Here is a 26421-nt window from a genome sequence, read left to right on the forward strand (position 1 = left end):
GGCACCGCAGTGGCCGCTGTGGCCCCTTCTGGCATTGAAAGGTCACCTGTGCTTACTTGCTTGGCATTCATCTGTTAATCTGTCTCTCTGCCCATCAGATGTGTACCGTGTGCTTGTGGTTAGCCATAGGGGCACCTGGTACTTGAGCCACCGTGTGCAATGGTGCGCCTTGAATTGTGCAGTGCACATCCTGTCCGACCTCCCATGGCGTTTGAGGTGCAAGATGTGGAGATAAAGTGGAGGAGAAGACCCAGTCCCGCTCACACTTCGATGGCGGAGACAAACACTAAATAATCGAGGACACCTTAGTGTTGGAGGCAAGCCTGGGAGGCTGGGAGAACCCCGAGAAGCAGGCCCCATCCAAGCCTGGGAGGGTCCAAGGTGATACCCGAGCCACGTCACCTTCTCGTCCCCATTTCTTGGCTCCATGTGTAGCTGGCTCAGAGTCAGGCTCTCATGTCCTTGAAGAACAAAGGCCGTGAGCTGGAGCTGAGGCCCAAGGCCCGTGCCGCATCTCAGCTGCCAGGCCTGCCCTGCCACGCTGTCATTCTTCCTTTCTTTCCCTCAGCTGCCATGAAAATAGGCAGAAAGATGGAAGGTTGGTCTGCGTTTTCCTAGCTCTTTTTGTGTTTCATCACTTATGGTTATAACTTTTAGAGAAAGGGGCTGGCATCGTGCAGTGTGCTTATGAGGGATCACCCAGAACATGTGGGATGGGGAAACTGAGGTACAAATGCCGCAAGTCCCTCAGCCATCCTTGCCCCTCACCCTGAAGAGAAGACGTCCACCCATTCCCTCTGGGCATTTAAGTGGGAGCGTGGGGGGGGAGGGCGCGTTTTGCCTGGATTCTTAACACTTTCTTGCCTCTTGTGACTCCCCAGGCAGCAAAGTTGAGGGCGAAGAGGAGAAAGGTCAGTGACACCTGGCTGTGCTTGCCCAGCGAGGCTGTACATGGACTTGTCGCGCGGCTGCATGCCTGGAGGGGGCCCCTGTATATCTGCACTTCCGCCCTCTTCCACTGTTCACCCGGCAGATGTTTATTGGGCACCTACCATGTGCCAGGCTTTGTGGTAGGCCCTTCGGGGTACGGTGTGAAGCTCCAGCTCTCCCGCTCATCAGTGGGGTGACCTTGGCTAAGCTTTACTGTCGCACAGGTCAGCTGACCACGTCACCTTAAGGAGATACTGGTTGTGAAAGGCGTGGCACACAGTAGAGGGAGAATGAATGGCAGCAGTTTGATCATGAGGGGCCCCTCGTATCTTCTGGGCATGTTCAAGCGCCAGGCAGGCCACGACAGTGCGGGCGCTGAGCACCGAGGTGGTACCCGCCGGTGGTTGTGGGCGCCCCGAGGAGGGATGTCTGCTGGCAGAATTTCAGCAGGAAACACTGCCCTGTCACTCTCTGGTGACACAAAGGCCTGAACTGTCCATTGGAGCAGGCCCTTCCCTCCTGCTTTTCATAACCAGCAGTGTGTGGCTGAAGGTCCCGACTGAGGGCCCTTTTACAAGCCCCAGAAAGTGACTCCAGCCACTTAACAACAAGGGTGTTTACTAGCAGGTCACCAGGTAGCTCAGAAACTAAGGGCGAACCTGGGCATGCAGGCCTGGGGAAACGGGAACTCTGGGAGTGAGACTCCCTCAGGACTCAGGTAGGACTGTCTAGGTCCTTGTGGGGCCAACGACAGTTCAGCTCTGGGAGTGGGGTTCTGATGGGCCGACCTTGGGCAGCGCCCCCCCGCCCTTCTTGATTGGTCCCCTGGGGCACTCTGACGAACAGGCCTGCCACGACCAAAGGAATGGGGGCGGCGGATCCCCTGCAAAGAAGGCAGAGGGACGGTGGACCTACACACTCACGTTGCCCTTCTTGGACTCTTAGTCCCTCCTCTTGCACAGGAGGACTTTCTAGCGCCCCAGTGGGTGTGTCCGTCTGTGGGTGAAGTGGGCTAAGAAGGGGAGGCCGTCTCAGGAGGCCGCTGTGCGGGCTCCCGTCCAGTCCTGGCGGCTGGTGCTGACTGAGGAGCAGGAAGGGAAGGCTGCGGCTTACAGAGGGTGGCCTGGGAGCCCGGGGGACAGTGGGGGTTCCCTGAAGCACCCGCCCACAGTGCCTTCAGGCATCCCCCTCCCTGCACAGAGAAAGGTGGTCAGGGCCAGGCCTGGACCCCTGATCCTGGCGTGGAGATGAGCCCCGTGCATGCGCTGTCTGGGAAGTCCCCCCAGTGATCACTCCTGTTTTGTTCAGTTCAGGGTTTTTTTTAATTAAAAAGAAAAGATGCTGACTTTAAAGGAAATGTTTAAAGCGGTGGTTCTCAGTCCTGGCTGTGCACCAGACTCCCTGTGGAACGTGCCTACAATACGGACGGTGATGGCACCAGAGGGGAGCTCACCACACCGTGCGTGACTGCCTCGTCCATCCCCCCGCTCATGAGGGCAGCGCCTGCTCTCACCCCCATTTCGCACGTGTGGTAGTTCACACTTGAGGCTCAGGTTTATCGCTTTCCAAGTGCACACAGCGAGGAAGGGAGAGAACACTTGGCACCTGCCTGTTCTAACTCAGCGTGGAGGCCTCGTCGGCCTGGCAGAGTCACTGCTGGCACTGGGGCTGCATCCTGGGCATCCCCGGGTAGTTGGTTCACAGCCCAGACGCAGTATCACGGCTCCGAGCTCCACCCACCCCCGACCGCCCCGGAATGAGCTTCAGCTTTCTGTCTTGTTTTCGCATGGCTGTCACCCCAGAGTGCCTACCTTTTTCGCTTCTGCTTTTATGCATGTCATACCAGCCTGTCGCCAGGTCACCCTGGCTGCGTGTTTGTCACCTTTTGTAACTTCTCTCCTGCATCCCTCCCCTCTTCTCCTGGGCTCAGCCCTTTGGAGCCTTCGATTGTGCTTCTATCTCATATTCTCTCTTTCCCTCTCCCCCAAATAGGAAATCAGAGCAGAGTCAGGGGTAATAAATGTGCCACTGAGTAGTTGGGAAGATTAAAGGAGATAATATGTGTCAGCACAGAGGTCAAAGAACTCACTGATAAATGTTAGCCATCACTGTTGAGATTATGGTGATTAGTGTTGACAGGCGGGTGCTTCCTGGGATTGGCACAGGCAGCTGGCTGCTGTGCCCCATGGTGGCCACATCAGTTCTTAAAATGCTTCCTTACTATTGGGGGAGCAGCCACTGCCCCACGTACCCCCTACCCTGGACCTTCTGGACCTCCCTGTGATCCAGCAACCAAAGGGTTAACTCGGGGCATGGCAGGGGACCCCTGGGGCTCCACTAGCTGGTGCCAAAACTGGTTCTTAGCTGGGGATGCTTGGGGACCAGGGGGCTGTGCCCTTTCCCCGTGAGTGGTTTCTTGCATCCTGACCCCAAGCCTCACGCAGCAAAGAGACTGTCAGCTGAACAGAACTGTACCCATCACTGCTGGCACAGGGCACCCGCTCAGGCCCATGGCCCTCAGCTATTGGGGCCCTCGAGACGGCTGCAAAGTCATCTCTGCCCCAAGGGAACCAGTCGATAGTTAGCTAGTTGTTATCTCCTGCACCCCGGCCGGGAGCCTGCTGGTGGCCTCAGCAAAGCAGGTCTTGCTTTCTGAGCTTCCTGGCGGCCAGATTATCTGCCATCTCCTTCCGAAGTGTCTTTGATTTTGGCATTGGCTCTCGGAACCACGATTCCCATTTTCTCTGTCTTCTGCCAGGGTTAGCAGGCCTGAGCGGTCCAGGGAAAGAGATGAAGCAAATGGAGAACGGCATGGTGGTGACGGACGCTGTGGGAAAGCAACTGCAGAGGTAAGTGCAGGGAGGGACGCCTGCTGCTGTGGGTTCTCCAGGTACCACGTTTCTGCTCCTGCTTGTGGGGAGATGGGACGGGGTGCCAGCCGTGTGGCTCAGCCTACCCAAAAAGGCCACATGATCTCTGGTAATGAGTGATGGTCTGCGTGAAGCTGATGACCACTGGTGGGCAAGAAAAGCTTACTGAGTAATGCCTTCCCCGCTCTGGGTCGTAAAACCGGACGATTGAGCTGGTTTGGTACTTTGTTGGGGCTTCCACTGGTTGACACCCATGTGCCTTGCTTTTCCTAGACAGCTCAGCAGCTCGTCGTCCTACAGCGGGGACGTCAGCCGGCAACACAACAGCACCGCCGAGCTGCAGAAAGCTGAGACCAAGAAGGAAGACACATGGAAGCTGATGGAGGCCGACAAGGCCCAGACAGGGCAGGTGAGCACCGGCTCCCTGAGCGAGGGTTAGCACGTGTCGTCCTCACGACGAGCCTGTGAAAGTACGTGCTCTGTAAGCGCGGGACACCGAGGCTGGGAGCCCAGGTGGTTCGCCCAAGGTCACAGCCAGTGAGTGGCAGAGCGGGGATTTGAACCCTGGCCGGCTGGCTCCAGGGTGGGCATTTGTCGGCTCTGCTGTACTGACTGTCACCTCCTTGGAGCAGCTGGGGGCCTCTCGTTAGCTGTAGGTGACCTGGACACTTCCCGCCATGCAAGGTCCGGTTGTTTCAGGCTGTCCCAGACAACAGCACGGAAGAACACTAAGTCACATAGTCTGAAACAATGTTCTGTGGTTTTTTTTTTCCGTTTCTCTTTTAGCCCTTGTGCTTACATCAGAAAGAATCTCTGTTGGTTGCTGGCTTGTCTGTAATGCCTTTCAGTCCGTTTGGGCTGCTGTAACAGAATATCGTAGACTGGATGGCTTGGAAACACATTCATTGCTTACACTTTTCTAGGCTGGCAAGTCCAAAAGCAGGTTCAGGTCTGGTGACGGCCGGCTTCCTCGTTCATAGACGGCTGTCTGCTTCCTGTGTCCTCACATGGCCGAAGGGGCGGGAGGACTCCCTGGGGTCTCACGATCAGGGTGCTAACCCCATTCATGACCTCACACCTTCCAAAGGCCCCAGCTCCTACTGCCGTCACATTGGGGGTTAGGATTTCAATGTATGGATTTTTGGGGGACGCACACATTCCAGTCTTTAGCACTAACAGTTGCTATCTTTTCTTTGTAACAAGCAGAATGGGTCTCAAGCTCTCATTTTGTTGTAACTTTTTACAGTCATCTGTTTTGGACAAGTGTCAGTAATTTTCTACTCGTGGCAATGATCTAAAGTTTATTTTTAAAAATAAATGTTTCTTTTCTTTTTTAAGAACAGGGAAATAGAGTTTTTCAAATAAGTGAAAAAATAAGTACACATTTAAAAACAACCAACCCATGAAAGGTGGTATGGGAACACCTGAGGGTGTGTTCAGAACTACTTGGATGTATCTAGAATCTCCTGGGACCCCCTGTTTCTGGCTTCTCCCCTCATCTTGCCATCACATCCATGGCCAGGGACAGAGGTGGCTATAGCGTGTCCTCCCCACTTGCTGACCCCCGGGAACCAGAGAAATGACTCCCACTTGAGAAGGAAAGGCCAGAGATTCCAGGCCCATTTGATCCCCAAATTATCCCACCCACCCAGAGGAGATGGGTCCCAGTGTTACCTGCATTTTTATACATAAGGAAAACAGAGACGGAGGTGGGAGGGGCGTGTAAACTTGCAACAGTTTGATCAGGAGGGGAGCTGGGCTCAGCTGCCTGGTCACTTCTGCCTCCCACGCTGTCATGCACTGCTCATGAGGAAGGAGTCCCCAAGTCTTGCAGAGTCATTCTAGGGACAGCAAGCAGCTCAGCTGCGTGAGGGACGAAATTGTGAAATAATCATGCTCTTTATCCCGACCCTCTCCCCACTATTTCAGTTAGAAACTAGAGACTAGAGAAAGAAAAATCAAAAGGAAGCACTCAGTTATATATCAGACCTCTGATCTTTTTCCTGTTACCTTTCAACCAGACTGCCATTCAGACATGACTTTTGTGACCCCCAAATCCAGCATGAGAAGCTTGACAGCACAATGAGCACACGAGGAAACATGCCTGGAGTTTGCTGAAACCAGGCTCAGCGGTGGCAGAGACCTTGACTTTCTCTGTGGCTGACTTTCTTGGTCGCCTAACTAAGGGGGGGCGGGCAGGTGTCATAGGTGTGAGCACAGGGAGGGGGCTGACCCTGGGTGGGGGTGATGTAGGGGAACGCATTGTGTACAACGCCTCTGTCCCGTGATCTCCAGGTCAAGCTCGCCGTGTACTGGGAGTACATGAAGGCCGTTGGACTTTTCATCTCCTTTCTGAGCATCTTCCTTTTCTTGTGTAACCACGTGGCCGCCCTGGCCTCGAACTATTGGCTGAGCATCTGGACCGATGACCCCGTCATCAACGGGACCCAGCAACACACAGAGGTCCGGCTGAGCGTCTATGGAGCCCTGGGCATCTCGCAAGGTGGGGGCCGCCCCTCCGCGCCCTCCCCCACGTCCCCTGATTTTGGCATTTGGAACCGCTTCTGTGTCTTATTAGAGAATTGATCCGTCCCCCCACTTGTCGGGGGTTTGTAGAGCCCCAACCAAGCCAAACCCAGACGAGCGGTGCCTGTCCCACAGTAGACACTCAGATATGTGAGGAATGACTGTTTCTTGAATCTTTGTTGGCCCTAAGAAATGGGGGTGGGGGAGGGAACTCCAGTGTGCCCTTCAGCAGATGAGGCAAGCTGAGGAGGAGAGGCCACCTGGAGCTTTGGTGAGCACAGCCCTCACCCGTTGGGGCTCCGTCAGGGCGAAGGGGTTTCTGCAAAGTCTCATTTCTGGACTTGCACCTGCTGTCCCAGGGTGGGAATTAGTTTATACTAGTGGGTTTTGACTCCAAGGACATTTGGCAACGTAGAGAGATCCTTTGAGTTGTCACAGCTTCAGAGTGAGGGTGGGTCTGCTGGCATCTAGGGGCCTGGGATACAGCTACGCATCCTGCAGTGCACAGCCCAGCCCCCACGATGGAGAATTATCCCGCCCCAAATGGCAATAGTGAGAAGTTGAGAAACCCCACTGCGTACCCTTCTTGTGGTCTGGTCCCATGCAGGTCCCCAAACACAACATCACTTTTACATGTTTCAACTTGTTTTACCCTTGCAGCAATCCCATGAGGTAGGAGCTAATATTTTCCCCATATTAGAGATGCAAAAACGGAGGCCCAGAGAGGTTAAATAAGTTGCCCAAAGTCACACAGCTAATACGTGGCAGAGCTGGCATTGAACAGGGCAGTCTGGCTCAGAGCTCAGGCTCTTAACCACTACTCTACACATGTGTGAGCTGTGTGCTTGTGTGCCCATAAAGACTGTATCTGTACATACACGTGTACACTCAAGGTCTCTGTTACATACGTGTGTACAGCATATGTGTCCACATTTGACATTTTTGAGCACTTCCTGTGCGCCATGCACATTGTCAGGTGGGCCCTTCACATTTGACAGTGCTGTCAGGTAAGTATCATTGTCTCCATTTGACAGATGAGGAAACTGAGGTGTGGAGAAGTTAAGTGACTTGTGCAAGGTCCCGCAGCTGGTAGCTGATGGACAGGATTGGGCAGTGTTGGCTCCAGGGCCCGTCATTTTAGCCCCTCCCTCTTGGGTTTCTTCCTTGATCAAGAAGGCCAAGATTGAAGCCTCACCATCCCTATGGAATCACCTCTCTGCAAAGAATGACTGCCCTGCTGTGGATTGTTGGGAGGGGCCACACGTCTCTTGAAATGGCTTTGGAAAAACCCAGAAGACGTGGGTTTCTTAAATTTCTCAGTCCCTAACCCTCTCCTAGGGCAAAGGACTGTGGACTCCAAAATTATAATTGAGGGGAGGTGGTGCACAGAGAGGGTGTGAGGTTTTCCTGGGCTCACCCAGCAGCAGTGTCTGTTAACACGAGAGCTGTACTGTCCTGTGACAACAGCCACAGGCCACGGGTGGCTATTTGAATTTCAATTCATGAGAATGAAATATAAGGAAACACTCAGTTGTCCGCTTGCACTGGCCACATTTCAGGTATCCAGCGGCCACCCGTGGTTCATGGCTACTACACTGGACAGTGCAGACAGAACATTTCCGTCCTCACAGAAAATTCCATTGCACAGGGCTGGTCTCTGAGAGTCCGGCCTACAGGTTAAGAACATGACCCTGGAGCAGGCCCCCCGACTGGAACCCCAGCTCAGCTTCTGACTGGCTGAGAGTATTGACAAGGGTGAGGGAGTTCACCTGTCTTAGCTTCAGGTTCCCCATCTGTGAAGTAGGTAGTGACAGAATTTATAGTCTTCGTCAGGATCAGATACCTGTTTAAAACTCTAGTACAGTGCTGTGCGCATAGTAAGTGCTCAAGAAATAGTAGCCATCGCCTCATCACCATTATTGTTATTATTAGCGAGGAATCCAGCCCTGCTGCGTCCCTCCCCCCCCCCCCCCCACCCGCCACGTGGCCACGCGCCCAGCCCCAGCCCCTCCCCCACGCAGCGTTGACGGCGAGTGTTTGCAGGTGTCGCGGTGTTCGGCTACTCCATGGCCCTGTCCATCGGGGGCATCTTCGCCTCCCGCCACCTGCATCTGGACCTGCTGCACAATGTCCTGCGCTCCCCCATGAGCTTCTTCGAGCGGACCCCGAGTGGGAACCTGGTGAACCGCTTCTCCAAGGAGCTGGACACCGTGGACTCCATGATCCCGCAGGTCATCAAAATGTTCATGGGCTCCCTGTTCAACGTCATCGGCGCCTGCGTCGTCATCCTGCTGGCCACGCCCATCGCCGCCGTCATCATCCCCCCGCTCGGCCTCGTCTACTTCTTCGTCCAGGTGAGCGGTGGGCTCGCAGGCTCCGGCGGGAGCCCCGTCGTGTGTGGGGCTCCCGAGTGGGCCGGGGGCTCACGTCATCGTCCTGTTCGTCCAGTGCGAGGCTGTTGGCGGCTTGGCTGGGGGAGCGTTCGATTTGTCGTCAGTTTTGAATATCTTTTGTTGTTAATACGTGATACCCAAATGGACTTTTTCCCTAAAACGTTAAGTTTCTTGTTTGTAGCGGTGAGTTATAAAAGGAAAAAAAAAGTACAGCTAGAAAGATGCCTTTTATTATTGAAATTTCTTTAAAAATGGCATGAAATTCTCTGGTTCCCAAGGCCCTTGGAGACAGTGGAGATGGAATAACAGCAATTTAAACATGGTTTAAATGTTTACGTTTCTCTCTTGTACTAGAAATGTAGAGGTAGGCTACTGAGGGCCGCTATGGCAGCTCCATGATTTTAAGAAGCCAGACTCCCTCACTGTTTTTTTGTTCTACCATCTTTGCACAAGCTTTTCATTCTTAAGTTGGTCTCATGGTCCAGGATGGCTTCTGGTGCTCCAGTCATCACATCTATATTTCAGAACACAAGACGGAGGAAGGGGAACAGGCAAGGGCGCATGAGTCAGCATCCCTTGTGGTTTCCTAGGTTATTGCAGCACAGGCTGTGTTTCCAGGTGACAGATGAGTGTGTTGAGGCCCTAGAAGCAGAGCTGGGAGTGTGAACTCATCTGTGTGATTCCAAAGCTTGTGCTGGTAGTCAGGGCGCTGCTGCCTGCCTCTTCTTGCCCCTGCAAGGTTAGCTGCAGTACACTTGGTCATGGGAGACGGCCGTTCAGATGGGAGCTTAACGACTGCCGCACAAAATAAAAGTAAGAGATTGTGAAGTGCTCCGTGCCTAAAAGTGCACTGGGCCCTGCTCACGTGGGGTCCAGGAGGCCTGGGTCCAGTCGGCTACTGTGGAGCGACTCTGTGATGGAACCTTATGTGTATCTTTAACGGGGGTAATTAGGAAGGCACTGTTACAATACCACCGATGTTATTTCTAAACAACAAAGGAAATGAAGTAGCAGAGGAGCCTGTTGTGTGCACGCTGTCATTATACCTAAGACGAAATGCACCTAATGAGTGGGCAGGACTGGAAAGGGAGGCAAAAAAGTGAAAGCATTGGCTGGCCGAGGGTTGGGCTTATGGGAAAGGTTTTTCTTCTTTGTTTTTTAAAATGGCTTTTAGCTACCTGTACACTCATCTGCAGCCCAGCAGTCTCACGCCTTGGTAAATATGCAAAAGAAATGAGAGAATATATCTAGCTTCAAAATATATGTATGGGCTAGAATGTGCTTGACTTCTAATAGCATCTTGACTCCGAATAGCCCCAAAGTAGAAAGACCTCAAATACCTGTTACAGGAGAATGGATCAATACACTGGGGTGTATTTACACGATGGGTAGGGCTCAGCCATGGAAAGGAAGGAACTAGTGGCACACATCGCGTAGGTGAATCTCACGGGTACTGTCTGTACTGATCAAAAGAAACCAGACACAAAAGAGCACATACTGTGTGATTCTGTTTCTATGAAGTTCAAGAACAGGCATGAATGATAAGGTGATAGACGTGAAAATGGGGACGACAGGAGGTATTATTGACTATGAGAGGACACGAGAATTTTGTGGGGTGCTGACAATGTTCCAATATTGTCATCAGGTAGTAGGTATGCAGGATAGGTAAAAGTGAAAATCCATCAAGCTGTAAAGATTTAATGCACTTTCCAGCAGATATATGTTACATCTCAATTAAAAAGTGGCTTTTAGATGGGCGTGTGCATGGGTATATATACATACACACTTCCTTTTTCTCTCTTTTTCGGGAAAAGTTCTGAAAGGCTCTACACTGGAATTTGAATAGAGTTTATTTCAGGATAGGGACCCAATGTACCATTTATTTCATTTTCCTGTCTATATCATCCACCCATCCCCACGCTTTTTACAATGGCTATACGTTACTGTTTTGATTAAAAAGTAAGTCGTTTTCATAAAAAGGTAATGTAAGAGGGGTAAGGTGGTGTGGGATTCTGTTGGGACCTCTCGCTGGCTGGCATGAGGCATTTCTGGAGTGGTTCGGCACCCACGCGAACCACTCGGCTGCGTGTCTTAGTGTCTTAGGCCTCAGCCCACTGCCTGGCATGACGCAGGTGCTTGGCGAGCGCTCATTTTTATTCGTGAGCACCAGGCGCTGCCTTGGTCTCTGAAGAGGGAGGGAAGTCCAGGGCTGCATCACATCTCTCGGAAAAGAGTTTCAAAGGGAAGCTAATATTTAGAAATCAGATTATTTCTTAACAAAAAATTGTCTCTGGCTAGATTTTCACAGTAAGTAAAATTCTGAGGACTTGACACGTGGAGTCAGGTGAGCAGGTAAAAAACACTTCAGGACAGTTTCCATCTGAGATGTTTAGAAAGAAAGCCAGTGAGGAGAGGTGAGATCACAGTCGAGGGTAATGAGGGGGGATCCCCCAGGGACATTGGTCCATGCCGTGGGGTCTGGATTTCATTCAAGGCAGTGGGAGCCACTGGAGGAGAGATGGCGTCTGTCCCACTTTCGGGGAATTGGCAGAACACCCTTTCTGGGACTGCCCACGTCGGCGTGGTCCCTGGATTAGCTTTCAGAGATTTGGGAGCCCCAGAAGGCTGCCCAACTGTGGGCTCAAATTACTGCATGAGCTGCCATCCGGGAAGAAGCTGCAACCTCAGGCCCTGAGAGCCACCCGTGCCATTTGGTACGCTCCGCAGAAGGTCTCTGTCCCCAGATGGCCCAGGACACCTGTCACAGGGCAGGACTCAGGGAGGCCCGGTCCCTAACCACCCTTTGCTCATCCCTCGGCTCTGTTTGTAAAATGTAAAGCAGTTGCATATAATTTTATCTTTACTGCCTCTAGTTAGGGACCCTCGGTCTCACCAGTTCCATTTGTACAGGTGGGATAACTCAGGCCAAAAGAGCTCAAGTGTCCTTAGATGACCAGTGCAGCGTCTGTTCACAGCTCCTCGAGGCTTCCAGGGGTAATTTGCTTTTGTTCCATCTCCAACAAGAGCTTATCTCTGCCAGGCCCTGGCTGAGTGCCCGGGTCAGGGCAGGAGCAGAACAGATGTGCTCTCTGCACGCACAAACGGGTGGAATCACGGTTTGAGCGGAGGTCTGATTGTCCCCAAAATATGTGCCTAAAGCCACACTGCTGGGTCCATAAAACCCTAGAGGTCAGTGGCTTCAGAGACGCTGTATGGTGCAGGGGTTAGCACTTTGTGGCCAGGCTGTCCGGGTTCGAATCCCAGTTCTGCCACTTCCTTGCCACATGAACTTAGGAGAGAGGTTACCCAACTTCTTTGTGCCTTAGTAACTGGTGGTGAGAAAGGAACGAGCACCCAAGAGGTTTTTGGTGAGTATTAAATGAATGGATACACGAAAGTATTTAAAACAGTGCCTAGGAGTGTGGGCTCTGCATAAGTGTTAGCTATGAATCTGGGCGTCCCCGCCGTCGTTCTTGTTGGCTGTGTGCCTGCAGTTCTCCAGGCGAGCAGAGACACCTGTGAAGAGCAGTCCAGCTCCAGCTTTTTGCCTCCTGGACGTCTCATTGGGGCAGCTCCGCCACCTCCCGCTTCCATTCTCCCTGCAGAAATTCTACGTGGCCTCCTCCCGGCAGCTGAAGCGCCTCGAATCGGTCAGCCGCTCCCCAGTTTACTCCCACTTCAACGAGACGCTGCTGGGGGTCAGCGTAATCCGGGCCTTCGCGGAGCAGGAGCGCTTCATCCGCCAGAGCGACCTGAAGGTGGACGAGAACCAGAAGGCGTATTACCCCAGCATCGTGGCCAACAGGTGGGCGCAGCAGCTGGGGAGGGGTGCAGGAAGCCCCTTCGTTCCTGGAGGGGGCGGAAGCCAAACTGAGGCCGTCCCCGTGGATGGTTGGGCTGGGTGAGCCGCAAGGACAGATCACCACTAAAAGCAGACGGGAACTGGAAGCACCCCGCAATCCAGGGACAAAGAAAGGGTTCTTCTGAGCCAGAAAATCCTGCAGGAACTATCCTTTAGCTGTCATCCTGGGGGTACAAGATCACCAGTGACGAACAGACTCAGCTATTATTTTCCTACAATAGTTCCCAGCTCAGGGTGATCACCCCTCACCCCACCAATCCCATTGTGAGTATGGGAAGCTATTCCTAATACGTGTTTCCCCGAAAATAAGACCGGGTCTTATATGAAGCTTTGCTCCAAAAGACGCATTAGGGCTTATGTTCAAGGGATGTCCTCCTGATTTTCGGGGACACACGGTATTAGGTTGAACCGTGTGAAATTGCCATTTGGGGCATCGAGAATGGTTGACCAATGTTAATCTAAAAAAGGGTCAGAAGCTTGCTAATTATTGGCTCTGTCAGATTTATCCCTAAAGTAGTGTCTTCCTTACTCGCGTGCATCATGGTACATTCTTTGAGATACGTGGTGGTAAACCCTGCGGAGGGGTAACAGCCTGACAGCGAGACCTCAGCACCAGCTGTCAGTCCGTCGTACACCATATGACCCTATAATGTAAGACTGGGTGGGACACCGTGAATTACGGGAGCCCTTGCCTTCCCTGGCAGAATGTTTAGGGAGTTTGTCCAAGTCTTCGGTCCGTGTGTGAGAGTAGCTCACGCCCGTGAAGAGCAGTCCTGTGGAGCTTCAGGGCTGTAGTGAACAGCAGGTTCGCACGACCATTTCCCTGGAATGCTTTACATTTTGAAACATTAAAATAATATTCCCAATGCTGTGTGATGTCTTACAAACATTAGCTGTAAACCATTAAAATATCTGTTTATATTTTAAAAAGTGAAATAATCCATTTTCAGGTTTCTGAGATGAGGGCAATCTGGGTGAGGGAACACTTAACAACTGCATTGAAAAGGGTGGTTTATTTCTCCCTCCACCCACCTCTTCTGCCAAGAGGAGGTGATTTTAAATCAGTGGTGCCTCTTACTGTGGATGACTTCTTAGTATTTGGGAATTTTCCAGGACATCTTTTTTCAAAAATGCATACATGGGTTATATCTTAAAGATTTCAGTGAGAAAAAGTTGGTTCTTCAAACTGCAGGCTTCGGTTTCCTGGGAAGATTGCTTCTGGAGAACTCTGTCTCAATCCCTGGGGTTGCCAGGTGAATGAGGACTGACTGAGGTCGTGCCCCTGCGGCCCTCCTCCCCGTGCCTTACGAGCAGGGCAGAGAAGGCCTCTCTCAGAACTATCGGGTTATTTCAGTTAGCAAAGTACCCCCTGCTTGGAACCGGAAACCAAGTCTCTGAAAAGCTGACTTCAGGTTGTGTGTGTCTGTCCATCTGCCTGTGTGTCTCATGCAGGTGGCTGGCCGTGCGGCTGGAGTGTGTGGGGAACTGCATTGTCCTGTTTGCCTCTCTGTTTGCTGTGATCTCCCGGCACAGCCTTAGCGCCGGCTTGGTGGGCCTCTCAGTATCTTACTCGTTGCAGGTAAGAGGGGAGGCTCTTGCTGGATTTTGCGTTTCTGTTAATGGGTGAGCCAGTTATTAGGTTCTTGAGCCTTTGCTTTGATTGGTGGAGAGGAACGAAGTTTGTTGGAATTTGAGCAGTGAGTCTAGAGCCCGGTGACCACCTGGAGCAGCAGAGAAATTAGACATGTGGCCTCGATGCCTCCAACTATAAGAAATGCTTTTAGCACTATAAATTTCCCTCAAAGCACTGCTTTAGCTGGCATCTCTCAAATTTTGATACATTTTGTTTTCCTGTTGTACAAAATACTTTCTCATTTCCTTCTGACTACCGGTGTGGCCCATGGGTGATTTTGAAATGTGGTTCTTGCTTAACAGATGCAGTGGAGCAAGTCTGGGTGAAGATTGTATGTGGGGTGGTTTTCTGTACCTTTCTCAACTGAAATATTTCATAACCCATAATTGCTTCATTAAAATAAAGCAACTCAAGCTCACTCTAGAAACTCTTCCACTCACAGGTTACCACCTACTTGAACTGGCTCGTTCGGATGTCGTCAGAGATGGAGACTAACATTGTGGCCGTGGAGAGACTCAAGGAGTATTCCGAAATCGAGAAGGAGGTAGAGCAAGCCCCTGGCCTGACCTCTTGGCCATGATCTTCTGTGTGGCTTTATCCACAGAGGGCTCCCTCTGAGCCCAACAGGCAACCTCTGTCTGACAAAAATAATCTGTTATTTGTTATGTATTTTTATAGGGTACTTGTATTATGGAAAGGAGATTTTTAAATACATTTTAAAATTAAGTATATATGAGTTAATTAAAAGTATTCAAAGTCAGTAACAAGAAATAGTGCATGGATATTGCAAAAATCATGATGTTTGTAAGGCATTGACCCAAGTTTGGGAAACCCTGCAGTTATTGTTTATAGATAGAGGAAAGGTACCCTAGGGAGAGATGATGGCTTATCCAAGGTCACACGTGGTTAGTAGGACCCAAGTCTCCAGACTTCAGTGCCACGTTGTCCCTACTAACTGCCTTATTCTGCCTGCACGCCACCACCGGTAGCAGTAGTGGTGATAACAATGACAATAGCAGTAATGCCTGGAGATGCCACCATCCCCATCACCACCAGTAATAATAGGACACATATTGTGTCCTTGGGGAGGTGTCAGGCCCTGTCCTAAAACATTTCACATAGAGTAATTCATATAATCTTTACACAGCCTTATAACTCACATTCTATCATTATCCCCATTTTACAGGTGAGGAAACTGAGACACAAAGAGATTGAATTCCTGACCTAAGATCACATGGCTGGTGAATGGCAGACCCAGGATTTGGGTCTGTGCCATGGTGCCACACTGCCTCTCAAGAAAATGCTCCTTGGGAATGACACCAAGGTGGCCCCAGTAAAACTCTGTCTTAAAGGATTTACAGAGGTGACTTATGTCTCTGGTCCTTTAATGCTCTGACATGGTGAACCAGGTCCCACTTCATCAGAGACCATTCAGAAGGGTGTGAGCGCCCCCTGTGGAAATAAGATTGCATTACATGAGGAGTTTCCCACTTTATACAAAATAATTTATTTTTTTGTAACAACTTTGAGATATAATTCACATGCCATGCAAGTCACCCATTTAAAGTGCGCAATTCAATTTAATTTGTTTTTCAAAAAATATTTTACTTGTTTTTACTTCTTTGTTTTTATATTTTTAGAATAAGAGCATATTTGAAAAAATACGAAAGTAAAGATCATCCAGAGTCTTACCACTAGTAAAATGTATATATTGATTTGTTTATATATTATATATAATATATATTTATAGTTCGAAAGTCCCACTCATTTCTCTCCAGTCCCTTCTCTGTTCTTACAGCATGTCCCTTTCATTTGTATACATAGATTATAAAAGGGAAATGTTTGTTGTAAGAAAAAATTAATATAAGAAATTCGTAGGGAAGAAAGGATGTGCATTCTCTTTTATTGTTCTCTCTATTCCTATCTTTCCCCAAAGATAGCCCCGAGCCTGGCCCAGAGCGTCACCAGTTCTAGATCTCAGGAAATGCTGAACTGAAGTCAGAAGCTTTTCAGAAATAGGGGTTGTGTGACCCGGGGCAAGTTACTTACCTAACTCTGTGTCTCAGTTTCCTCGTGTATAAACAGAGGATAACGAAAGGTCTCCACTTACGGGAGTGTAGTGCGGATTAAATGAGATGATACGACAGAGGGATCTTGAAGTGTTTGCTGCCACTTTTATTATTGTGCTCCAGACCTAGAAGGCAGTCAACCTTGTGTCTGTCAGAGAAGACCGCTCATTCATTGATTCAGTCCTTAATTATGCATTGAGCACCTACTATGTGCTCTGGGCCCTGGAATGTAACAGTGAATAAACAATAAAAGAACCTGTCCTCACAGAATGGTTACTCCAGTGGGTGTAGTGACTAAATAGACAAACACATACTTAAAATGGTAGGTGCTCTAAAATGGAAGGAGAGTGAAGCAGGGGTGAGGAGAGAGGGGTGCAGGGCTAAGTGGAAGGTCTGAATCGACCTGAGGTCTGCAGGACGAGAGGGAGCAGGCTGAATGGGTAGTTTGGGGAAGAGCAGTCCAGGCAGAGGGAGGTGCAAAGGCCCAGCAGCAGGACGTGTGGGTGTCTTGTCTTTGAGGAACTGCCCTGACGTCATTGTGGGAAGTACAGTGAGCGAGAGAGAGGGAGGTGAGGTTGGAGGGGTCGTGGAGCCTTGGAGCGTGTGAGGTGGACCTCAGATTCCTTATTCAGCCCCCACCCCACCATTCGCAGGCTCCCTGGCGGATTGAGGAGATGGCTCCCTCCAGCACCTGGCCCCAGGTGGGCCGAGTGGAATTCCGGAACTTCGGCCTGCGTTACCGAGACGACCTGGACTTGGTGCTCAAACACATCAACATCACCATCGAGGGAGGGGAAAAGGTGGGTGCACACTGTCCCCCGCTTGTTCACAATCGGGTATAAGTTGCGTCATTCCCCCAGTCTGTCATGGCTCCATACGACAGGATGGAGTGGCCATTTTTGGGAGGGGCTGTAGAAGGAAGAGCTGCTCAGAGAGTGTCTGCCAGGATTGCAAACTGGTAGCCTAAGGGCCACATGAGGCCCACAGATGGGTTTAGGGGAAAAAAAGCTGAATAAGTTGCAAATATTAAAAAACCTTGAACGTTTTATGTAAAAATCCATTTCCTGCTTTTCTTGAAAGATCACATCATCTAGGCCCTCTGGGCCCATACTCCCTGCCTAGCTCTTTCTAGGCAAGATGTGTGCTTTCCGGTTCACTTGGTCCCTCCCCACCCCATCAGGGACCAGCGTGGCCCCTGAGTAGGCACTGAGTTTGAAAGATGTCACCATCACTGCTGGGGATCGGCTCAAGGGACATGTGAAATTGTCAGAATTTTGAAACATGCCCTTGATCCCACGCTGTTCCTGGAAGACAGCCTTCTTCCCCTGAGACCCTCACACCCGCCTCAGAAATTAGACCAAGGGTCTTCCTGGCCGTTTTCCAGGGGACAGTGCTTCTTTCGTCTCCAAACACATGGACTTGTTAAACTTGTCCCTAACACAAGGCTCAGAATGTCCCGTTCCCACGAGACAGTTTCTCTAACTTACAACGAGCGGATGAGCAGAGAGGGCAGTGTTCTCGCTGAGGCTTGAGGGCTTGTGTGATGTCGTGGCTTATGTGCCGTCACTGTTGGAGGGTGGAGGGCGCCTGCCTCTGAAGAGCCCGATGAGAAGGCGAGAGTTGTGTTTGGGTGTCAGGACCATTAATCATGGGCTGTTACATGGGGAGCCCAGAGACCAGGTCACACCCATGACCCCTTTTCGCTCACGCAGCTGGGGGAGGGATACGGGGTGTGCAGGGGGTCTGCTTGAATCTGAGCTATTTCAACAGCTTAGGATGGGAAACTCACCATCAAAGAAGTTAAAAAAACAGCGTGAGGGCAGTCCCTGATTATTAATATTGTCTTGAGTTGACAATAGTAGGGCCTATTGAAACTCTCCTGCCTGATACCTGTCTCTCTGGAGGTCTCTAGTAGCTCATAAAAAGAGCTGGCAGAGAAAAGGGAGTCCTTCACCTTTGGCCCAAACAGCCCCTGGGAAACTGGTGAGGGAGAAGGGCGACCAGATGACTGACTGCCCTGGGGCCGATAACTGAAGTGAGGTCATTCTGGGGCAGGCGGTGACCCGCAGAGACCAGCACTGCCACCTCACTCTGGGCGCTTCCTGTCCCACAGGTTGGCATCGTGGGGCGGACAGGAGCTGGGAAGTCATCCCTGACCCTGGGCTTGTTTCGGATCAACGAGTCTGCCGAGGGCGAGATCATTATCGATGGCGTCAACATTGCCAAGATCGGCCTGCACGATCTGCGGTTCAGGATCACCATCATCCCCCAGGTGGGGCGCGGGGCGGGGGGGCGGGGGGGGCTGGCTCTGCTGAGTCGCGAGCGGCGCTGTGTGCGTGTTCTCAGGACAAATGGGATGTGTCACGCCGACTTTGTTATCATTATTGGAACTGTGCCGTGTTTCCTCTCTGCTGGCACTCCTTTAGCACACAAGTGTAATGGGAATCCACTCCTGCCACCCAGCAGGCTGTTTCCTGAGTGTTACCAGGATCCAGTGCTACCAGGCGTCTATCCGTCAGAACACAAGTCTCTAACCCTCCGAAGAGGCAAATAAGAAAGAAGCATTTTCTAGACTGATTTCTGAAGGTGGCGATTCCTTACTGTGTTGCTTCTTCATGTTCTTTTCCCTAAAATTCCTTCTAAGATGCTTTTCTGGAGGTAGAGGATGGGCAGGAATCCACAGTACTTTACGATTAGGAGTTAGCCCTGCTGCATCTCCCTTCTGGAAGGTTCCTGACACGTTTGCATATTGAAGTCTCTGGGAAGTCTTACAGAAAGTAATCTTATTTCACCTAACCCAGAGTTTTCCAGACTTTTCTCCCCATTATTAACAAGGAACGCTGGAGCCCCATCTTGAAAAAATTCTGGCAAGCACTTTGTGTGGCCCACCTGTGCGCCATCCACGTCCACCGTGACGGGAGCCTCACGTGCCATCTACCATCTTCTCTCTGAACAGGACCCCGTTTTGTTTTCGGGTTCCCTCCGCATGAACCTGGACCCGTTCAGCCAGTACTCAGATGAGGAAGTCTGGACATCACTGGAGCTGGCTCACCTCAAGAATTTCGTGTCGGCTCTTCCCGATAAGCTGAACCACGAGTGTGCAGAAGGCGGAGAGAACCTGAGGTAGGTGCAGGGCGTGGGGGCGCTCATCTCGACGAGGTCCCTCGGCTTCACCTCGGTCCGGGTGCTTGAGGATTCTGTCCTTTTGCATCAGTGGCAGACCCGGGTGTGAGTCCCAGCCCTGCCACAGCCCAGCCTTTTGTCTCCTGGGGCCTCCGTTTCAGTATCTGTAAAATGGGTTTCAATCCAGGCTCATTTTACCACGAGATATAACTAGGATGGTTGCTGTATTTCCTTTCTTACACCAGGTCCATTCAGTGGAGAGTGACTGTCTGTTGTTAAACCACTGAAAGGTTTCCCTTCCGGTCGATAAACAGCACTGCTGAGCTTCTGGGACCCACTGCTGCCCCAGCTGCTGGCCCTTCTCCCAGGATCCACCCATGACCTGGCATCGAACGTGTTAACACCTCCCCGCACAGCGGGGAGACGTTGAGTCCAGCTCCTGTGTCATTAGTCAGAGCCAGATTCAGTTGTCCGTCACATGACAACCAAGCACCAAACCTTGGGTGTGTCCCACAGTAGCAGTGACGGCTCATGCACGGGGTGGCCAAGCTGGGTGGCTCCACTCAATCTGTCACGTGACCCATGCTGAACTGATGAGTTATTTGGGGCGTTATCTGAACCCTGTATTGAGAACAATTCAGAGCCTGCTGCTAGCTCAGCAGGAAGAACGTCCTGATCGATCACTCATGTCTGCCACAGGCGCGGACGTGGGAGTGGACGTGCTCTCCTGGTCCGAGCAACACCACGCGTCTCTCTCCCTTCTGCCCGCTCAGGCCTGGGCTCAGGGTCTGGGGCGGTTCTGACGCTCTGTCTCCTGGTCTTTTTCTCCCGGTCAGCATCGGGCAGCGCCAGCTCCTGTGCCTGGCCCGGGCCCTGCTGAGGAAGACGAAGATCCTTGTGCTGGATGAGGCTACAGCCGCCGTGGACCTGGAAACGGACGACGTCATCCAGTCCACCATCCGGACGCAGTTCGACAGCTGTACAGTGCTCACCATTGCTCACCGGCTCAACACCATCATGGATTATACGAGGTGAAGCCCCTGGCACAGGGCCTGTCCACGGACTCATTCTTCCGTGTATTCACTCATTGATTCTCAACACCGTCCTTATGATGTGTTGCCTCGTGACAGGGAATACCCCGTAATACCCCGTATTTCTGACATCACTCAATCATTTATTCAGTCAGCACACGTGTGGAGTGCCTACCCCGTTCCTGGGCCATTCCAGGCACTGGGGGTTCAGCAGGGAACTGTCAGACAAGGAACCTGCCTAAGGGACCTTATAGATTAGTTGGGGGCTGGGTGCAAAAACACAATAAACACAGCAACAAGTGAAAGCGAATTGTGCTGCGAAGGAAATGCAGGAGGTGATAGCGGGCACCGTAGCAGCATCGTAGGACTTGGGCATTGGCTGGAAACAGGGACTGCGATGGGCAGCCAGCTGGCAAGCTACTGCGCCAGTCCTAGCAGAGAGTGTTAGGGGCCCGACCCAAAGCAGGGACTTGGCCAGGTGGGCTTTCGGGGGCATGAGGTGCCAACCACTTCCCTACCACTCATGTCTGCATCCCCCGCTTACAGAGTGATCGTGCTGGACAAAGGAGAAATCCTGGAGTGCGGGCCCCCGTCCGACCTCCTGCAGCAGCGTGGTCTCTTCTACAGCATGGCCAAAGATGCTGGCTTGGTGTGAGCCCCGGAGCTGTGCGTCTGGTCTGATCCACAGGGCTCACATGCCAGCCCCCCAGGATGAGTCAGCTTCCTTGGGAACCCAAGCCTCCCGTATACTGAAACCAAAAACAAAGAAAAACCAAATCCCCAAAACCAAAACACACACAAAGCAGCCATCATCTGGCCCTCCGGCCTGGAATTGGCCGTGAAGAAACAGGAGAGACCCGGGTCTGCATCCACCCAAAACACGCACACCTTTGCCTCTGTCACCCCCCCACACACACACACAAGAAGCACACGTGTTCTCGCACCGCTGAGAATGCTGGGCCGTGTTCTTGGTGCTCCACGGGGAGGTTTTGACAGCCAGACTCTGGAGAAATTGCTTGCGGAAAATATGCTAGTGACCAAATCCAGCCAACTGCCTCAGATCTCTTCAGCAAGAGCTGGTGGACTCCAAATCTTCGAGAAGCTCCCTGGCCCCTGGCAGCTGCCCCCAGCACCTCTAACGTCCTTGTCAGGCTCTACCCAGAATGCTTCGTTTCCTCGCAGCTGCAGGTTAGAGGTGAAGATCATTCTCACCGTCAGGCAGTGTCCCAAGGGCCATGGCTTCTCCTCTCACCAACCATCTGGTCTTCCGGGCACTAAGAGCTGGGAACCACCATCCCAGCACTGCCTCACCGGCCGGAGGCAGCCTCGTCACCCACACATTTCCCACTGGCAGGACTTGGCTGGCTTTGCAGGCGACCCAGACCTGGAACGCCCGGGTCCGGGGATGCTCTCTCAATGCCGCCGTCCCGCTTGGTTGCTCGCCTCACCCACTCCAGCCTTTTCCTCGCTTTCCCTCCTGCCTCTTTTTACCCATTGCTAGAAGGGGTTTACTCTGGTACCTGACCGACGCCTGCTCTTGGTTGCGAAGCATTCAAAGCCGAGAGCACTGGGTACCTCCAGCTATGACCAGTGGGGACTAAAAAGAGCTCCGTTGAATCTTCTCATTTTTTAGATTTCAGTTTCTCACCCTCAGCCTGTGGGTAGCTGTCAAGGGTGGCAGTGTGGAGAAGTTGACATTTCGTTACAGCGTGTCTTCCAGGACAAGAAAAGAACCTGTTTACGAATATCAGTGATTTCTTTTTCTTTAAAGTACTGCTCCCGTAGAAAACCAGTCTCAAAATGACTGGAATTTCTTGGGTGGAAATAGTGGGCCGGAGAGCAGCATTCCCGGCGAAGAGCCAAGCTGGCCTAGCATCTGACGGTTGGTCCGCGTGTTCCTGGAAAAAAACGGAGAAGTGGAGTCCTTCGAGGCCTGTCCGTTAGGTCTTGCAGGTGGAGACCAAAGAAAGACCCAAAAAGCAGAGAGAGGTCACTGCTGCCCCAAGTTTCGTACTTGCTATGAATGATGTGGCTGACTTGAAATCCAGAAGCATCTTTCTCCCTTTAGGTGGAAATACATATTTATTTTTTGTAAGTTATACCATTCTTTCACAATGGATAAACCAAGTTTCTCTTGGGGATCTTTTTGTAATGACTTACACTGGAAACGAGAACATTTGCAAACGATTTACGGTAAAAAATATATATATATTTTATTTCTTTCTAAATGGCGGTTCTGTGTTCTTTGGGCATGAGCACAGCTGTCAGCCATCTCCCCTGGGAGTCAACAGGGCGGGTACCCTCTCTGCTTCTTTCCTTCGGCAAACATGTCTCTGGAGGGAGTTCCGGTTGGAACTGGGAACCTAGAGGTAGAACCAGAGGGGTTTAATGGGGAGTCCGCCTGGCACAGTGGTCAGAGCCTGGGCCCTGGGGGGCGGGTCACACAGATCCAGCTTGAGTCCTGCCCTTGTCATTTGCTGGCTGTGTGACCCTGGGCAAATCACTTAGTCTCTGTGCCTCAGTTGCCTTGTCTGTAAAATGGGGCTGATCATAGCTGCCTGATGGGATAGTTGTGAATAAGAGCAATGATGTGTGTGTGACACCTGTGGCCCAGGTCAGGGTCTAAGACACAGCAAGGCAAAATCACAGGTGGCCAAAATCACCCTTGAAAATCCCTTTGTATTGAGCAGGGTAGGCTCAGCGGTGCTGCGGTAGCCATCAGCTTTGGGGACATGAACGCAAGGATGTGTTTGTCACGTTTCTTCATGAGGGTCGGGGGACACTCAGGGTCACTGCCTTCTGGGCAGCGACTGCGAGCTCTAGACTGTTCTGGGCTTACGACAGCGCCTGTCCAGGCCTGCCTTCCAGGTCACCGTAGCACAGGAAGGGAGAATGTGGAGGACCGTCCCCACTCTTACGTGTCTCTAGCCAGAAGCCAAGCAAATCAACTCCACTCACAGCTCATTGGCCAGAATTAGTCACATGGCCCCTAGCAAAGCACAAAGGAAGCTGGAGGGGTGTGTAAAGAAGAGAAGTCTGTGTCCTTCCATTAGTTTATATGGTTTCTGAGTTTTAGCCCGTGGGGTAGTGAGACTGGGGTGTTGGGTTTCTGAGTTTGAATTGGGTCTGAGTCTGCCTAGCGAGGAATGCCTGTACTGGGGGGGCACACCATTACTGCTGCACCCCAACACCGTGTACCAGGTCCAGGAGCAGACGCAGTATCCTTGCGCCTCCAGTGCCCCCCCCAGCATGGCTGTCCCCCAGCTGAAGTCGTTGCCTTGCATTAGGGCCTGTGAAGTGTGAAGGTGCTGGGGTGTGGGGTGGGGAGAGGCTGGTGGGGGGTGGTTATACCATTGGAAGGAATATTTAGAGGCCTGGTAGGGAGTCGATTTGGGGTGGGAGGTGTGTTTCCGTCCCAGATCCTGACGCTGAGTATTAAAATCCCAGGTCAGGTTGTAAACTGCAAGCTGCTGTGTGCCTGTGGTGTGTGCGGGGCAGCTGGATGCTCGGGAGATCTGTGGGGCGTGGGGGAGGCCTGGGTACTTGCTCTTCTAGGTACGTGCGTTAAGGCCATGGAAGGAGAGGAGGAAGGGGAAGGAAGCTTTGTTGTGGACCTACTATGTGCCAGGCAACTCACGTGGGAAAGGATTCCCTGGGCCAGAGAGGAGTGGGGAATCTGGCCTGCTGTTGCCAGGTGGCGAGCTGCTTGTCCCGTCTTCATTCTTACAGCCTATATCCGTTCCTACAGCAAGTTCAGTTGACTTCCAGAATCCAACCAAAACCAGGACCCAACCACTTTTCCCTCCCATTGCCGCCGTGCTGGCTCTAACACATCTGCTGTCTCTAGATGCCCCCGACAGCCAAGTTAGTGGTCTCCTGTTTCTGCCCCTGGGCACCCCCTTCCCGCACATACAGTCTGTTCCCCACCCAGCAGCCACAGTGATGCCTTGGAAACCGTCCTGTGGTCCTCATCTCGTGATGCCATTCACTCATTCATTTTTCCATCCATCCATTCATCCATCCACCTATCCATCCATCCATCCACCTATTCACTTATCCATCCATCCATCCGTCCATCCATTCAACCATCCATCTGTCCAACGATCCATCCACCTATTTATTCACCTATCCATCCATCCATCCATGTGTTCATCCATCATCCATCAATTGATGTCACCAGCATTTATTTCAACCCTCCTGTGTGCTCTGCGCTGTATGAGGCACTGGGGAAAATGCAGTGGACATACTTGCACAATCCCTCAGTTCAAGAAGGAAAAACAGCCCTTTCCCTTCTGGTGGGATTCTAGAGACTTCAGCTCTTACCAGTGAGCTGGTGTCCTGGAGCTAAGGAAGCGTGTGAGCGGCAGTGTGGACAGTGGTTATTCAGGATGTGTGCTCTGAGCCGCACCGCCTGGGCCAGTTCCTACTTCCCCTCTCCCTGTGTTCTCATCTGTAAAAGGCGCCCAGTGACAGTCCCTTCCTCCTCCAAGCATCCTGGTGAGGTGAGATCAATCAGACCTTCCTCCTCCGGTGGAAGGATCACCTGAGAGGCTGTGTGGCCCATTGAGAGCAGAGCTTGGGATTGTCAGCAGTGACCAGTAGCACATGGGTGAGGCGCCACTCACTGGAGGTCTGCATGCAGTTTTCCTGGGTCTGTGTTCCACTGGGCAGCCAGGCCCTGCTGGCAGGAGCTCAGGGCGGGGGATTAACGGCCTGGACGGCGGTGGGGCTAGTCTCCAAGGATTGATGCTGTGGGCCAAGAGCGGGCTGTCATGGGTGCTGCCTGCCTCCTGTGACCCACACTGCTCTGGCAGACCAGCTCCGTCCGTGAAAGAGGCTTTTGTGGCCCTGGAACGACACCAAGTGAGTCTGCCAAGCGTACAGCTAGCTGCTGCCGCCTTTGCCTGTGGTGGCTCTGCCGGGACATCCGGCGGCTCAGCTCCAGGCAGAGAAACGAGAGGTGCTTCCAAGTTGGCCAGACACCCGCCCAGGCTTTGGTGTTCATGAGTCCCAGGGGAAGATGCTCACTCTGCCACTTACGAGCTGGGTGCCCTTGGCAGGTAATGTCAGCTCCCTGAGCCTGTTTCCTCGTCTGCAACATGGAGCTCGTAAGCATCCATCAGGCAAGGTGGGGCCAGCACTTTGTAGGCACGACGCGGGGGCGGGGTGGGCGGGCGAGGGATGCAGACGCTCTGCCCCATCTGGAAAGCATCACTGAGCTTCTGGCCGCATCTTGGCAAAGGGAGCCCCGTGGCCAGGCCGGGAGAGGGCAGGCCCTGTGTCCTGGCATGCGGGTTGCTGTCTACAGGCCTGCCCTGGCACAGCCACACAAACACTGCCCAAGCAGCATGGATTACTGATGGCAGTGGGCCAGGTCGGCCCAGTGACTGAGATCGCCCTGGGGACATTGGCAATGTCTGGAGACATTGTTGTCACAGCTGGAAGTGAGGATGCCACTGGCATCTAGTGGCGAGTGGGACCTCAGGCTTGGCTCCAGTCCCCTTTCCTGGGGCCTGAGCTGGTTCTAAGCGCCCCAGACTGTCAGCAACAGGCCTGACAACGCATGCGCTGTGCGCTGCCCTCGTGACCTTCACCGCATGACCTCTGACCTCTGAGGAGCGGAAGTGTGAACTAATGTGCCCTGGGTGTTCCAGGTCCCCCGCCCCCGCCACAGAGAAGCCGGTATCTCGTCTTTAACCAACAAGTGCATGAAACGTGCCAAGTTGTGAGCCAGTTCTCCCAGGGGGGACCCAGGTGTTCTGGTTCCTCTTGTCTCGCTTGGAAGTGAACGTGCGTCCCAGGTGTGTGGGTTGTGGCGCGTGTGTCCTGTTCACACAAGATGCTCCGAGGGGTGGAAGAGCAGCAGGAGGGGTGGGGTTCAGGCCTGGTACATGTTGGAATCGTATGGGGAGCTTTAAAAATAGACGGCGTAGCAAAACGGGGAACAACACATTGGGGACTGGGGCGGGCAGGAGGGCTGTGGT

At 52.3% G+C, this 26421-nt stretch overlaps 1 protein-coding gene across 2 annotated transcripts in view; it reads left to right on the forward strand.

Annotated features, from left to right (window-relative positions):
• Window positions 1-22598, forward strand: part of ABCC1 (ATP binding cassette subfamily C member 1) — a 116163-nt gene extending 93565 nt beyond the window's left edge. Inside the window, exons 20-32 of one of the 2 annotated variants that reach the window (XM_033101156.1) lie at window positions 882-911; window positions 3689-3779; window positions 4074-4209; window positions 6096-6303; window positions 8370-8680; window positions 12325-12524; window positions 14034-14160; window positions 14657-14758; window positions 16937-17083; window positions 18397-18555; window positions 19240-19406; window positions 20243-20437; window positions 20984-22598. In XM_033101156.1, coding sequence (XP_032957047.1) covers window positions 882-911; window positions 3689-3779; window positions 4074-4209; window positions 6096-6303; window positions 8370-8680; window positions 12325-12524; window positions 14034-14160; window positions 14657-14758; window positions 16937-17083; window positions 18397-18555; window positions 19240-19406; window positions 20243-20437; window positions 20984-21092 — 1982 coding nt within the window. In that variant the 3' untranslated portion in view covers window positions 21093-22598. The remainder of the gene's footprint in view (window positions 1-881; window positions 912-3688; window positions 3780-4073; window positions 4210-6095; window positions 6304-8369; window positions 8681-12324; window positions 12525-14033; window positions 14161-14656; window positions 14759-16936; window positions 17084-18396; window positions 18556-19239; window positions 19407-20242; window positions 20438-20983) is intronic. The other variant, XM_033101157.1, reaches the window with a different exon arrangement.
• The last annotated feature ends 3823 nt before the right edge of the window (window positions 22599-26421 follow it).

Source organism: Rhinolophus ferrumequinum, assembly GCF_004115265.2.
Source record: "Rhinolophus ferrumequinum isolate MPI-CBG mRhiFer1 chromosome 15 unlocalized genomic scaffold, mRhiFer1_v1.p scaffold_54_arrow_ctg1_1, whole genome shotgun sequence".
NCBI classification, from domain to species: Eukaryota; Metazoa; Chordata; class Mammalia; order Chiroptera; family Rhinolophidae; genus Rhinolophus; species Rhinolophus ferrumequinum.